Source organism: Gobio gobio (assembly GCF_949357685.1).
Source record: "Gobio gobio genome assembly, chromosome: 10".
NCBI classification, from domain to species: domain Eukaryota; kingdom Metazoa; phylum Chordata; class Actinopteri; order Cypriniformes; family Gobionidae; genus Gobio; species Gobio gobio.
Genome location: NC_137116.1, coordinates 41,907,916 through 41,922,976, shown reverse-complemented (window position 1 = coordinate 41,922,976; position 15,061 = coordinate 41,907,916). Strand labels below are relative to the sequence as shown.

At 36.5% G+C, this 15,061-nt stretch overlaps 1 protein-coding gene across 2 annotated transcripts; it reads left to right on the top strand.

Moving 5' to 3' along the window:
- The first annotated feature begins 96 nt into the window (after positions 1-96).
- dnajc5aa (DnaJ (Hsp40) homolog, subfamily C, member 5aa) lies at positions 97-14,685 on the top strand. Of its 2 annotated transcripts, none has more exons than XM_079827860.1 (5): positions 97-259; positions 9,289-9,420; positions 10,513-10,726; positions 11,148-11,319; positions 11,438-14,685. In XM_079827860.1, the coding sequence occupies exons 2-5, from the start codon at positions 9,311-9,313 to the stop codon at positions 11,548-11,550; spliced, it is 609 nt and encodes a 202-aa protein (XP_079683986.1). In that variant the 5' UTR covers positions 97-259; positions 9,289-9,310; the 3' UTR covers positions 11,551-14,685. The 2 variants fall into 2 exon arrangements, with proteins under 2 accessions (XP_079683986.1, XP_079683987.1); XM_079827861.1 differs by having other exon boundaries at positions 130-259; positions 11,148-11,334; positions 11,438-14,584.
- Positions 14,686-15,061: the final 376 nt, after the last annotated feature.

The following is a 15,061-nucleotide window of genomic DNA, read 5'->3' as shown; positions in this document are numbered from 1 at the left end:
ACATGACATTATGTAATATCAGGGTTATGATATTTTGAGCCATATCCTTTCATCTAGTGAAACGGGCCTAGTTGCACAGGGGGTGATGCGCACCATGCGCACGCCGTTGTGATGATGTCACGGGTGGGCGGAGCCGAGCGAGATCTGCTGCGTCTGGTACACTACGTGATCGCGCGGTTCCCGGGGATGCAACCACACATTTAACATCGGTTTCTTTAACGCACTGAAATTAAATCACGACGCCGGGGCCGACGAAGCGGTAAGCGTTGCATGCGTTGAAGCCTCGTTACACCTTAAGAAATACCACATTCTGCCTGCTTTCTTGATTTATCAGTGGGCTTGGGTGCATTGGTCTTATGTGTTCTAACGGGAGCGCGAGCTAACAGGCCAGATAATATGGATGCTGGAGCGCAAAGCAAACCAAATCACCGGGGGCCTTTCTGGTGATGCAGAAGCGCAGCAAGTCAGAGATTAGCTGTAAATGATTTCCGTTTGTTGAAGTAATCTATTTCACGAATCTATTAACACAGTACATCGCAATCCGCATTTTGTAGAGTAGCCTATAAAAATGGTCTCATTGCCGGTTGTGGCTTAGATTCACATCAGCAAATTGCCCATCCTCAGCTTTATATTTTGAATGAATGAATCATATGTGTATTTTCTCTTGTTGACATCGTATTTGAATAGAGATTCCATGACGCGGAGAGTAGTGCGACATTTCTTTCACGCAGACCCAATAGCGCAGTTACGGTAGGGATGCGAATCGTCCTGCGTTTGTGATTTTGATTCCGGTTCCTTTTACTTTTATTTTAGTAGCTAACGTTACTTCTGAGGAAAAAAAAATAAAAAATTTGGAGTAGAAAAAAAAGAAATGCAGTTCGTATCGCATTTATTAAATGTTGTCATTGCCAAATGATAAAAATCATTTCAGATTCCCATAGAAATAACATGTGATTCCTTCAAAAAGGTATGTGCGCACATTTAAATGTTTCCCTGCACCATTATCTGTAAAGAAAAAAAATCTGGTAACAATTAATTAATTGATAAATGTACTTATTTTACAAAATACAACTTGACTACACGTTTCCATCTGAACAACCAGTTATAAGATTCAGATAAGTTTCATGAGCCTTAAGTGCACAGAACACAGTACCGGTTTTCTGATAAAGTCAGCATGAAACAGAAGTCGCTATTGTCTTTACTTCCCTATTGTGATGTATAGACTTGGTCGGCATTACTGGGAACGCCCACAAAATGTCATATCCGCCATATGCCGTGGGGGAAAACAAGCCATTAGCATGAAGACACATAGACCTTGTTAGACGCTTTATCTTTACTCTTTGTTATGATTAAGATTTATTTTTGCTTGGTGCAGTCCCGAAAAGTTGCCATGTGGCGTTCTGCACCTCTGGTTAGTTAAAAAACCCTGATCTGAAGTTTTATACTGCCAAATAAACAGACGGAGCCGTTCGTCAATTCCGAAAGCCTGTGCAATACGTCCATTACAGTTAAACATTTGCACTACACGATGCTGGTATTATTGTAAAGATTAAAAAAGGTTTCATTAATTGCAATGGCAAAACTTTGTTGAACTAAACGCCAATAAAAGTCATACTTGTCACGTACGGGACTCGTTAAAGCAGTTTTTCACGATGAGCGATCACATAGCCACATAATGCGTGAGGTTATTAATGTACAAAACATTCAAAAGTCTTCTTCATTTCATGATGGAAAGGGCTGGGCTCATGCTTGTGCTTCAGTCACATTATATGTACCACACTTGTATATTTTCTCGTCAAAATGCATGCTGCTCCCACAAATATTACACAACATAATTGCTATGTCACTTCATAAATCACCCAGTCTTTTGATGAAGACGGTTGCTATAAAAAAGTAAATAAAAAAACTTCGCTATTGTCAGTAATTCTAATAATATTGGGACACTGACAACATATTGTCAACTCTAAATATCAATTTCATAGCATAAGACACGTTTTATAATCATTTTAAAACACTAAATGTATGTAATACATACTTTTAATCCATTAAATTCAGGAACACTGAATTAACGTCTTTCATCAAAAGACTGGGTGATTTATGAAGTAGGCATGTCGTACCTATATGGGGGTCGGCGGAGCAGCATGTATTTTGATGAGAAAATGACTCCTCTTTACATTGTGGGGAATGGACTGTTTTCCCCCACATCACGCCCCCAGCTATGACACAACACAAACTAAGTCTATAGCCGAGTGAAACGGCTTCTCGAAAATGTAGGGTGCCACTTGATTTTGTCCATTGGGAATTGATGGATGGTTGTGGTTTGCTATTGCTGTGATCTAATGTGAGGCCCTGTTTACACCTGGTATTGAGATGTGTTCTGGTTGATCAGATCACAAGTAGACGAGGAAGACACATACCCGTTTCAATCTGGTGTTTTAACCCGTCTCTTTTGTCCACTATCAACCACTCTTGTCCTGATTTATTTGAGGGGAGGGTCTATGGGCAGGTAAATTTAAATGTTTTTTTTTTTTTTTTTCAGATCTTTCGATCTAAGGCCGTGTGTCCACCAAAACGTTTTTTTCACGTGGCTGGTGTATTTTTCCAATTGTTTTCAATGGAAGCGCCGCGTTTTTAGAATGGCATGAGCGTAACGAGGCGCTGAGTTTCTATTTCACTATCAAGTGCTGAGTGCTCAGTGTTTTTTACCGGTCGCCGTGAGTTGAAGAATGTTCAACTTTGAGTACAATGCAGCGCTCATCACTTGTCACTTTTTACCCAGCCGTCCAATCACAGTGGAGGAGGGGCGGGACAAATACAACACCGACCAACCTACAATTGTCAACAGATAACAAGAAGAAGCAATATAATGGAACAAAATCATTTAAAACGAGCCAGAGCAAATACTTTACATTGTATCCACATTTTTATATAGAATCAATACATAAACAAACTATTTGTGAAATGAGATACTAGTAACACTTGCACGGATATTCCGTATCATAGCAAGCTAAGTGTCTCAACCATAGACTGTAATAAGTCTCAACTGAAAAAAACGCTGCCTCTCTAGAGTGCCTATCGTTTTCAGCTGGCTAAAAACGCTTTGGTGGACACAGCCTAAAGGACAAAGTAAGCTTGCGCAATTTACATATAAACACGCTGGAGACGACTTGAAAACATTCGGAGAGCATCAGCTTTCGTTTCTTCTTTGATAGCCGCAAAACCACGGCGAACTAAGTGTGTGTTAGAAATCAGGAATGGTGAGAGAACATTGTGCTTGGTACGTTTTTCGTCATCAAACCAAACTTCCAGCCTACATTTAAATCCTGTCTGTCTAGCATGCTACCCATAAAGTGTGCGCGTTAGGTCAGTAGGCGGTCTTTTGTGGCTGTTCGACCACATGAGTGGCGTCTACACTACGAAAGCAATCTGGACAAAAACGTTTTCGACTACCTCTGGACGTGGTAGAAAGTGAAACTTTTTAGACCCTGTTTACCCCTGTATTTAGCGTCGTCCACTTGTGTTCCGATTGTCCAAAACGCATTTTAATATTAGGTGTAAACAGGGCTTGAGTGACAGGTTGTCCCGCCCTCACACCAGTAAACCCATCATCAGAGACCAGACGTGATTGCACGAGGGAGGGGAAGTTATTTTGATGAAAGATTATGAAGGCACACACAAAAAAAAGCTGTGCATGGATAAATCATTTATAATAAATACTGCATCATTCCGAAAAAACCCCCAACTAAATGTCAATTTTGCTTTCATGGTGACTTTAATTTGAAATCTGACATGATTGCTAAAATAGTGAGTCAATTTACTATCAGCTTCAACCGATTCATAATGTTTTCGGTTCATGAGAGACTTCCGTTCGGGAATCGCACTACACTAGTAGCGCTATACCCGATATATAACTCAAAAACTTGATTTACTCTCTTGAGTCTGTTCTTTTAATGAATCAGACTCATAGACTGTAAAAAAATATGGACGTAGTGTCCGTGACGTCACCCATAGGATTCTGATGAGCCGTTCTGAAGCGCAATGGTGGCCGTTGCCATCTTGGCAGCGCGTCATCGTGCGTCACTCCCGGATAACAGAAAATGGGCAAAAAGGCGGGACGTGGGCGGAGCTTAAGTGACGCGATGACTAACAGACAGCAGATAAATGGCTATCCACCAGTCACTCGAAGTGGCCACGCCCTTAATTATGCAGAATTTTAAGGCTTTATATAATGTAAACGAATGAGCTATAAAAAAATTCACCCCCCTCACAGTTGTCATTAAGGGCAAAATGAGCCGTTTAGACCAAAAGCACAATTTGTACCAGACTGTAAACATGTTTTATTCTGCTCTAAAGTTGACCATTTTAACATGGGGCTCAATGAGATTCTGCTCCCTTCTGGATCCTGTCCCTAGCGGCCAGTCGATGAATTGCAGTTTGAGGCACTTCCGTATTGGCTTCAAGAGAAACTGCGGGAGGTTGCCGCTTGATCAGACTGCACGTTTGAGAACCACAAACAAAATTCTACCCACAGCCTATTGGCTGTGTCCTAAAATCTTGTGAGCTGTCTACTTAGACACCATTGTTTAGGGATCATGGGTGGGTCTACCTGAAAATTTCACAGAACAATGCTAAATGCAGTTAGGCCCTTTCTTCAGTTCCTGAATCCTCATGATGACGCGTACCTTTTGTTTGTCACTATGTATTTTTTAGCATCATTTTATCATATATAGACGCATTTCATTAACATCTGTATCAAACACAACCTACAATAAACATTGTATGAATATAAGATACCGCTATGCCAAATGTAAAGTAGGATATATGGTAGGCCTATTCATTAGAAATCTTTGTAGTCTTTTCTCTTTGATTTCTAACTACTAATCTTACCTTCAAAAATGTGCCCAAGTCCCATTCGGGAGCCCGGAATGCTTGTCTCAATTATTGGGGTCTGGCAGTGCTGAGTAAACTATCTGAGATACTACAGTCAGCTGAGGAAAACTCAGTGTGCACAAGATTGATTGGACACAACCCAGACCTCTCCAGTCATGATGAGACCAGCAAGCACGCGGAGAGACAGATTAACACTTGCTTTATTCTCCAACTGATATGAAACAATGTCAGTCTTTGTATTTGATGCTTTAGTTCACCATAATACGACTGTACTCTACAGTCGACACATGACGGTATGAATTTGACTGATTCACAGGGCAACACTTGTGAAAATCTGTCATCACCCTGCTGGGTTGTGAATATGACATCTGCTGGAAACTGAACCCTGTGATATTCTGTGGTATCGATTTCTCTTTCTCGGGACCAATGCGAGAGAATCAGCTGACAGGAAAAGTGCGAGTCAGCTAGTGAATCATGAGTAATGCTTCTGATTGCTAGTAGAGAGGGCTAGTTATGTCAACATTACAGTAGGAAAGGTAAGGATTAGTTCAAGAGCACTGTATCTGTGTGCAATTGAGCAAGTTGTCATTAGAAACATCTTCATTGTGTTATCTGTTCTCGTGTCAATAGCCTGACCATCATGCCATGACAGATAGAGAGAAGAAGCGTAACAATTCAGACGAAAACAAGCAGTGTTTTGTTGTTTGCCCCGTTAAAACCTTTATGCCGTCTTTAAAAAATCCATCTGCTCTGTTTTTTTTTCTCTAGGTTGAAGTATTGATTTGAAATCCATTTAAACTACTAATTATCTTGAGTGGTTTTAGTGTTGAAACCTCAAACTATGATCTGGAGAATATCGGAAATGTTCTCTCTGCAGGCTGTTCATCTGATAATGCGTTTTTTGTGTCCTCTGATGTTTTAAAGGCACGGTACATATTTAGCAATTCCAAGGGTTTCTAAATGGTTGATAAAATGAGAGCAGACATCTGAATGAGATGTTTGTTGGGTGGTATTATCTAAACAACAAAACACTTGGGGATGGGGAAAAACTTGCCACATCATTGGCATATTAATATAAAACAATATATATATTCTTCTCAAATCATAGATCTGTAAAATTCACTTGTAGTCTGTCTTATGTTTACATAAATGTCTGTTATGAAAGAACTTCACTCTATGCCTGGTCTGTTTGAGAGTATTCCAACTTTGTGGCATCAAAAATCCATTTTCGTTATTTCAGTGTTTCAGCAAATCGAAATTATGCCAGTTTACATGCACACATATCAAGCAAAATAATATATACAGTTGCAATCAAAATTATTCAACCCCCCCCAGAGACTGTAATCATTTACAAATGTAAGCTTTTCTAAAGATACAGATAAAAATAATTAAAAAAGCATTATAAAAGTTTAGTGGCAAGTTAAAAGTGATGGCAATATACACTGCCAGGCCAAAAAAAAAGGTCTGGACTCAGAGGTGCCAATTCATGTGTGAAAATGATTCTTCATGTTCCCTCCCAAACATTAATTCACATTTTGAGCCTGATGAATCTTGACATTGTCATCCTGGAATATGGCCATGATGTGTCTTCCTACATGGTTGTTCAAGAAATGAAAAGTGACACACTTCAATTAGAGTAAAAAGAATTGTTGCCAAACATATAACATGGTAGAAACATACTAATCACTGAAATAATGATCCAATCAACTCTTAAGTTATTTGTCTATTTAAATCCAAACAGCTAATTTTTTTGGTTCGGCAGTGTATAATGTAATGCTTTTGAGTTGTAGGATTTTTTTTGTAATGCATCTATGCCATAATTATTCAACCCCCATTCAACACTGCTGTTTTAAAGTCTGTGCCATATTTGTAGAGTATGTTACAAAATTGTGTTAAAACACAATTGAATTTGCTTGTGCTGTTACACATACATGTACTAAGGCTGCATAGCAAATGGCCAAGTCAAGATTGTTTTTATTACATTAGAAAGTCTATGGCTACAAGAAGTTTTCCAAAACACTAAAGGTTCCTAAAAACACAGATCGGCAGCCTTATAAGTTTAAAATGTGTTGTACCAGAGATCCTTTGAGGGTGTAAAAGAAAAAGCACAATATCATTAAGGGTAATAAAATGTTTGATCAGAGCAACTGAGAAAAACCCTCAATTTACTGCCAAAGACTTGCAAGATGACCTCATGCATTTCATCAAACATTTCAATGCTGAGAGTAAAAGAAAAACAGTAGACAAGCATGGCCTTCATGTTGGGACATCTTGCCGAATGTCACTCTTGACCAAGAAGCATTTGTTTATCCCTTTGTTGACCATTTTCTTCCAGGTCAAGGGGGTTGAACTTTGCTATATATATATATTTCATTATTTCTCTATATATACATTTTATATATTATATATAATGTATAGAAAATATAATAATTCATAAAAAAAAAAAAAAAAAAAAAAATATATATATATATATATATATATATATATATATATATATATATATATATATATATATATATATATATATATATATATATATATATAATATACATATATATATACACAGTATATACATATATAATATATATATATATATGTGTATATGTATATGTATATGTATGTTAAACAAATTATCTTAAAGGGTTAGTTCAACCAAAAATGAAAATTCCGCCATTAATTACTCCCCCTCATGTCTTTCCAAATCATCTTCGGAACAGAAATTAAGATATTTTTGATGAAATCTGAGAGCTTTCTGACCCCACATAAACTGCAACGTTATTACCACTTTCAAGGCTCAGAAAGGTAGTAAAGACATTTTTAAAATAGTCCATGTGACTACAGTGGTTCAACCTTAATGTTATGAAAAAACACAAAAGTAATGACTTTATTGACAATTTCTTCTCTTCCATGTCAGTCTCCTATGCTGTTCACATCGTAAACAGTGCAGCGCATCTGTTATACATCAGAACGCCGGCTCATTATTGGCCAATTTTCATTTTTGGGTGAACTAATCCTTTAATTGCCACTGTGATATTCCAGATTAAATGTTTTCTGATGTGTTGCCTAATGTGAAAAGGCGATCTCTGTGTAGAAGAGTAGACATGTTTGTGGTTGAAGCAGCCTAATCTACTATCACTACTGTAATTTGACAACAACATCTTATTTAAAGCAGAACTGCTCTCTAATACTAGGAACAAGGGACCTTATGCAGTCCAGGGAGAGTTTTGTGCATATGCCATGCCATCTGATTTAATTTAGACCGCAGATTGACCAACTACATGAAACATATTGCATGTCGCACTGAATGGTAAATTACTCACACTAGAATATGGATTGTATAATAAATAAAGGGAACTTAAAGGGATAGTTCACCCAAAAATGAAAATCAATTTACTCACCCTCAAGTCATCCTAGGTGTATATGACATTCTTCTTTCAGATGAATAAAATCGGAGTTATATTACAAAAGTCCAGGCTAATCCAAGCATTAGAATTGGAGTAATAGTTGCTCTGTTTTTGAAGTCCATAAAAAGTGCATCTGCCAAATAACATGCTCCACACAGCTCTGGGGTGTTAATAAAGGCCTTCTGAAGCGAATCGATGCGTTTGTGTACGAAAAATATCCATATTTAAAACTTTATAAAGTAAACTTTCGGCTGACCGCCTTCCCTGTTCAATTTATGGAAAAATTGTTGAAAGTTCCTCTGCCGATCGAAAGACTAACGCGACCAGGTAGGCTCGTCATGACGTCACGTATGCATCTTGAGTTTCACTTTCAACATTCAACACTTTTCCACAGAAAGCGGTCGGCCGAAAGTTTACTTGATAAAGTTTTAAAAAAAATTTTACTTACACAAACGTGTCGATTCGCTTCAGAAGGCCTTTATTAACACCCCAGAGCTGTGTGGAGCATGTTATTTGACGGACAGATGCACTTCAAAAACAGAGCCACTATTACTCCAATTCTAATGCTTGGATTAGCCAGGACTTTTGTAATATAATTCTGATTTTATTTGTCTGAAAGAAGAATGTCGTATACACCTAGGATGACTTGAGGGTGAGTAAATTATGGGCTAATTTTCATTTTTGGGTGAACCATCCCTTTAAGTAAATTTATGGTGATTGATTAATAAAAAGCAAGAAGAGTGCAAGAAAAGATCAGTAGATGACCTAAGCAAATCATGAGGATCCATAATTATTTTTTATTTATGGTAACAATGGTTATGATGAAGGTCATTTGGAATTAGGTCAGGGTCCTCGGATGTAGATATTACATTATAAAGATCCCTGTGGTTTAAATTAAACACTTAAATATTTGTGCTTTGTATTTTTCTTAAGAATATTTTTAAGAGTTTGTAATATTAATGTTTATTTATAAATTATGTTTATGTGTGTTCAGATTGTCGAGGACCTGATTCACCATGGCTGAGCAGCAGAGGCAACGTACTCTCTCTACTTCTGGAGAATCACTCTATCATGTTCTGGGTGTGGAAAAAGTGGCCACTGTCGATGACATCAAGAAGTCATACAGGTGAGTTTGAAAAGCTCCGGCCCTTCCCCAGCATCCCTGTACAGCCTTCTGTTCTGCTTCGTTTCACTTTTACTTGCCGTGGTTTAAATCAGATGTTTAATCGGATAAATGCAGCACACAGCAATGTGGAACTGCAGCTCAATAAAACTAAGTGCATTCAGGGACCATTTCCCATGCACAGTTTTAGCCTACTCTAGGAGTATACGAAAGTAATGATCTCATTATGAAGTGTTTTTTAAAGAGACATCACAGTGTGAGATTCATTGCTATCACTCAATGATGATTCTCAATACCAATTTATAACAGAAAAAAATTATGATAAACTACTGTATATTAAAAAGTTAAATATTAACTTGAATGAAAAAATGGCATATAATTAAAAAAAAATTTACCCAGTAAACATTGCTTTACTAATAAGGGATAAATAAATGAATTAAGTTGTTCTCATTTATTTAATTTTTCTAATTTATAATTTTGTTGGACTGCATCAATATCTGAATATTGATACAAATAAAAACGTTCCAGTCTTTTTGAGAGGAGTCCAAATTTGTGATATAAAAAAAAAACTTTAATTTAAAGTCTCAGTTACACCAAAAAATAAATAAATAAATATATATATATATATACACATCTATTTACACATGTATTTATACATATTTACATGTATGTATGTATATTAGATGTTGATTTATACAATAAAACAAATTAAGTAATTCTCACTTAATTTATTTTATTTGTTTTTTAGTAATGACAGGTTTGTTGGGCAACATTTAAGTCATTTATATTGATACAAATAAAAAATATTTTGGTTACACTTTATATTAAGGCGACAGTTACATGTTACATAATTACAAGTAACTAATGCTAAACCAAACCATAACCCTAACCGTAACTCTATAGCAAGTACATGTAGTTAATTATTGTTACTCAGTACTTATTTGAGTAAGTACAGCGTAACTACGTCACCTTAAAATAAAGTGTAACAACTGATCTCTATATAGATCAGTGAGTGTGACCCATTTTTTCATTATGTCCAAGTACCAAAATCTAAATGCATGCAATATAGTTTGTGTCTTTTTTTATCTTTTAAAGAAAACTGGCGTTGAAATATCACCCTGACAAGAATCCTGATAACCCAGAGGCATCTGATAAGTTTAAAGAGATAAACAATGCCCATGCCATCCTTAACGACCCAACAAAGAGAAACATCTACGATAAGTATGGCTCTCTGGGACTTTATGTGGCTGAACAGTTTGGAGAAGAGAATGTCAACACTTACTTCGTTCTGTCCAGCTGGTGGGCCAAGGTAAGAGTGGCATTTCAATAAAAACATAATGACATCATCAGTAGTGCAGGAAAGAAACAGACATACACAACCGTTCAAAAGTTTGGGGTCAGTTAGGTTTTAAGGAGGCATTAATTTGATAAAAAATACAGTAAAACTTTTATAATGTAAAACTTTGAATACATTTTTTTATATATATTTTCAAATGTAATTTATTCCTTTGATGATGAAGCTTATTTTTTCAGCATTCTTTGATGAAGAACAGCATTTATTCAAAATAGAAATCGTTTGTAATATTATAAATGTCTTTACTGTAGCTTTTGATCAATTTAACGCATCCTTGCTGAATAAAAGTTTCAAATTCTTTCAGAAAAGAACAAATCTTTGAACGGTAGTGTAATTCACTCTAATTTGTTGTGTTGCTCTCTGTCTCCCCCTACAGGCTCTGTTTATCTTCTGCGGCCTGGCTACAGGCTGCTACTTCTGCTGTTGCCTGTGCTGTTGTTGTAACTGCTGCTGTGGGAAGTGTAAACCGCGGCCACCTGAAGGACAGGAACAGGAATTCTATGTCTCCCCTGAGGACTTGGAGGCCCAACTGCAGTCCGATGAGAGAGGTTTGATATGTTCATGTGTGTTATATGCCCACAACATGCAGCATGTAAACAGCTATTCCTGTTGTCCTCAAGAACTTTATGTTGAAACCATTTTGTCCCTATTGAAATCTTTCCACAGAGGCAGGTGGAGGTGAGCCTATTGTGATGCAGCCCTCGTCTGCCACAGAAACCACCCAGCTAACGTCCGACGGTTACCACTCTACTTACCACACTGACACCGGCTTCAACTAAAAGCCTCACCCTCGTCACCTCCACCCCGTGGCTTGTCTCTCGCCACTCTGTGCCATTTAGCCGAGGAGAAAAAAATGAATGGAAAGAATCCTTCAACTACAACTAAAAAAGCCTGTTTTTGAGAGGGAGGAAAGCCAGCTATGGAGCTGAATTCTTTTGCGTATCCTGTCCCTTATTCACGCACCACTTCCATCACCCACACCAGAGTGGCACACATCCGCCTCACCGTACCGTAACTTAAAAAGCGAGCTTAAGAAAAAAAGATAAAAAGATCCCGTCGTTTACCCTGATCTCTTTGTTGCCTTTGACCTCCGATCTTGCCTTCCACTCGTTCCCTCGCTCCTCCAACCAGAATTGCTCGTCGTCCTGTGGCATGCACTGTTCCTTGACTTTGTTAAATGAATTTTTCGCAGTTTTTGGTATATTTATTGACATGAAATGTTTGTTCCCATTTATAAGTACTTGAGTGTGGTATAAAGTTGACTCCGTGAACTTGCCATAGGTGTTCGAAGACTAGTGCGGCTGCACTGAGAAACAGCAGGAATATATTTCGCTCTTAAAATCTCGAATATTCTCTTCGCATACCTCTCCAATCCTCCTGGTTTACCCAGAGTTTGAATCTTTCGTGTCCCTCCCTGTAGGCCATTTTATCTGCTATGTGTCACGAATTTGAGTTTCATTTTGAAATGAACCACATTCTACGTTAATTGGGTTCTTTGGATTGCTTCGCTTTGTTTCATTACAGCTTTACTTTTTTGAGAGAGAGAGATACAAATGATGCAATTGATAATATGCCATTCCTTCTTAGTAGTTTGCTCATTTACATCTGGGTGTTTGTGTTTCTGTGTTGTTCTGTGGACTATTTGCAACAAGCTGAGCCAAAATTAGGACTCTTCGCTAAATGTGAAATGGATTTAACTGTCATCTCTGTGTAGTTTGTAGGTTGTTCATTGATGTGGGAACTCAGCTTTGGTCGTAGTGTTAAGCTCAATTTGGCCCAGTTGTGTCTCTTTTCTCTCGTCAAAAGGGAATCGCGAGCGCAAACTGACATAAACTCCCGTAGTGTCATATCTCGAGTGTGTACGTAAGGTGGAAACTAAAACAGATGACATTTTTTTATAGATATACAATCTACACACATAGCGTGTATGTACAATATATGTATATTTTGGGCATTTTTATATTTTAGTTGTTGGCGCATATAGTCAAGATAACTATTCTTGCCTCTTGTGGTCACTTGAGACTCTCTATGCCAAGATATACTGTATATTGTGAGAGAAATGCTTGTTTTTTGCAGTCATTAATTCCTGAGCGGTAGCCATTTAAGCTGTTTGTTTCTCGGATTATTTATTGAAGTGGTAAAGCTCTTTTTAACACTACTAGCACCTAGATACACGTTCAAAGTTATATTTTACATAAATAATATAAAGCCTGCTTTTAAGACAATTCTCTAATGTGTCCAGATTTAGAACAATGATGAAAATTATTTTGTTTAGGCATTTTTATTAAAATTAACATAAGTAATTAAAGATGGTAAAATAATAAATATTTAACTTTTTTATAATTAAAGTAATAATTTTTCACTGCAGTTAAAAGGATATAGTGAAATATACTCAATTGTCATGAAAATAATACATAAAATCTTAATTGTCTTAAAAACAGGCTTTTTTCTTTGTGCGAAATGTATTGTTTTTTGGACATGGCAAATTCTTCCACTTTCTAAGGGCAGAGTCCACAACGAAGCAAATGCAAGACGTGTTTTTTCCCCCGTGATAAATGAAGACAATATGCGTTTTAAAATCGTCTCGAAATATCAAACATGTTTGATATCCCCCGACTGCATGGAATCAAAATTTAAAGCTAGTCTGTGACCATCAAACATTACACGATTTTCTTTGAAATATGTCAACTTAAATCTGCAGACTGGCTCTGACTCTCGGCAACTAGCGTCAACATGTCCAGGATGTAAATCAGTGCAAATATCTGGGGAAAAAGTTGTGTTTAGATGAGCTGCTAAGGTTGGATACTTATAAACACTTTAGCATTTATTTGATAGATTTCCCTCTGAGCAGTCTCAGAGATGTGGCATTATCCCTCAAAAGATTAAACTATTAAACTAAACCATTAAACAATTTTTGTATCATATAGCCTGTTATGTAATAAGATCCTGAACCTTCATTGTGTTGCTCTTGGTTACGTTTACTCTATGTATTTTTAGTGAAATTGTGAATTAGATGGTGGTGTGGTGGTCACCAACAGCTGAAAGGATTTGAGACAGTATATCTGAAAGTGCTTTAATAACCTCCTTATACCAAACCTCCTATTACAAACACTAAGATGACCATCGATGCCATATAACTTTTTATTTTATTATTATTACTCAAACATGCCTGCTTACATGGGCAGGTCTGAATTGTGTTTGTCATCTGTCTGTTCTCATTTTTCCTTCTCTAACTTGAGCCTAATACAAATGTCACCAGCCATGTTTATCCACATTTTGTAGTTACTCTTCAAAGGCCAATGATTTTTCATTGAATTGTTTACATTTCGTTATTGAGTACAATGCTATCTTCGATCACTATCTGCTCTTTCTCCTCTCTCTCTTACTCTGTTTCTCATTCCCTCGTTCCAATGCTCTAGGTGGTTTTTAATGGATGTTAGCCTCTGTGGTCTTTTTCCCTGTGCATTTATCTGTATCAGAACTACAATTGTATAAACGGTATGGCTTATTCATTAAAATGTTGAATTTTAAGTTGAATGAACCGTGCTTAAAGGAGAAAAAAATAAAATATACTGGAGTAAAACTGTCAAGAAATTGTTGCATATTATGTCTTCAGAAAGAAGAGAAAATGTTTAGTGTAATTATAGTGAAATGGTAATTTGATGCATTTTTTATTTTTATTTATGATCTTATTTTGTCATGTTTATAATGAATTGTCCTTGTTTCAAATGGTATGTTAAATGAATTTGACTCTAAAACTATGCTACTCATAGTTCTATAGTGAAGGTCTCTTGTACATACACTGAATTATTAAAAATAATAATACTAGACCTTTATGTTGTAGCATGGTTATTGTATGACTAAAAAATAAAAACATTTATTTGCTGGTGTAAAATAAATGTTTATGAACATTTGATGTGGCTAAGAGTAGTCTTCTTAAAATAAAGTAAAATGACTTGAGTAAAACAAAATACTAGAAAAATGAAAATGAGTGAATAGTGAAATGAGAAAATATGATGGATAATGTGGAGTTAAGTGAGAATAACCCCATCCTTTTTATGTAGGATGTTTAGAAATAAAAGGCTGAATAAAGAACTTTTTAAATAAAAAAGAAAATAATATTTAATAAACTTTGTTTTCATTTATAAATATAAATCCTGTAAAAAACAAAAAAAAAAGCCCTTCAATTATCATTGGGGTGCGTTGCTACATTTATGAATGAAGTATTTACTAAACTTAATATGTCTAATTAGAATATGCAATAAACACGTATCTTTTACACAATATATT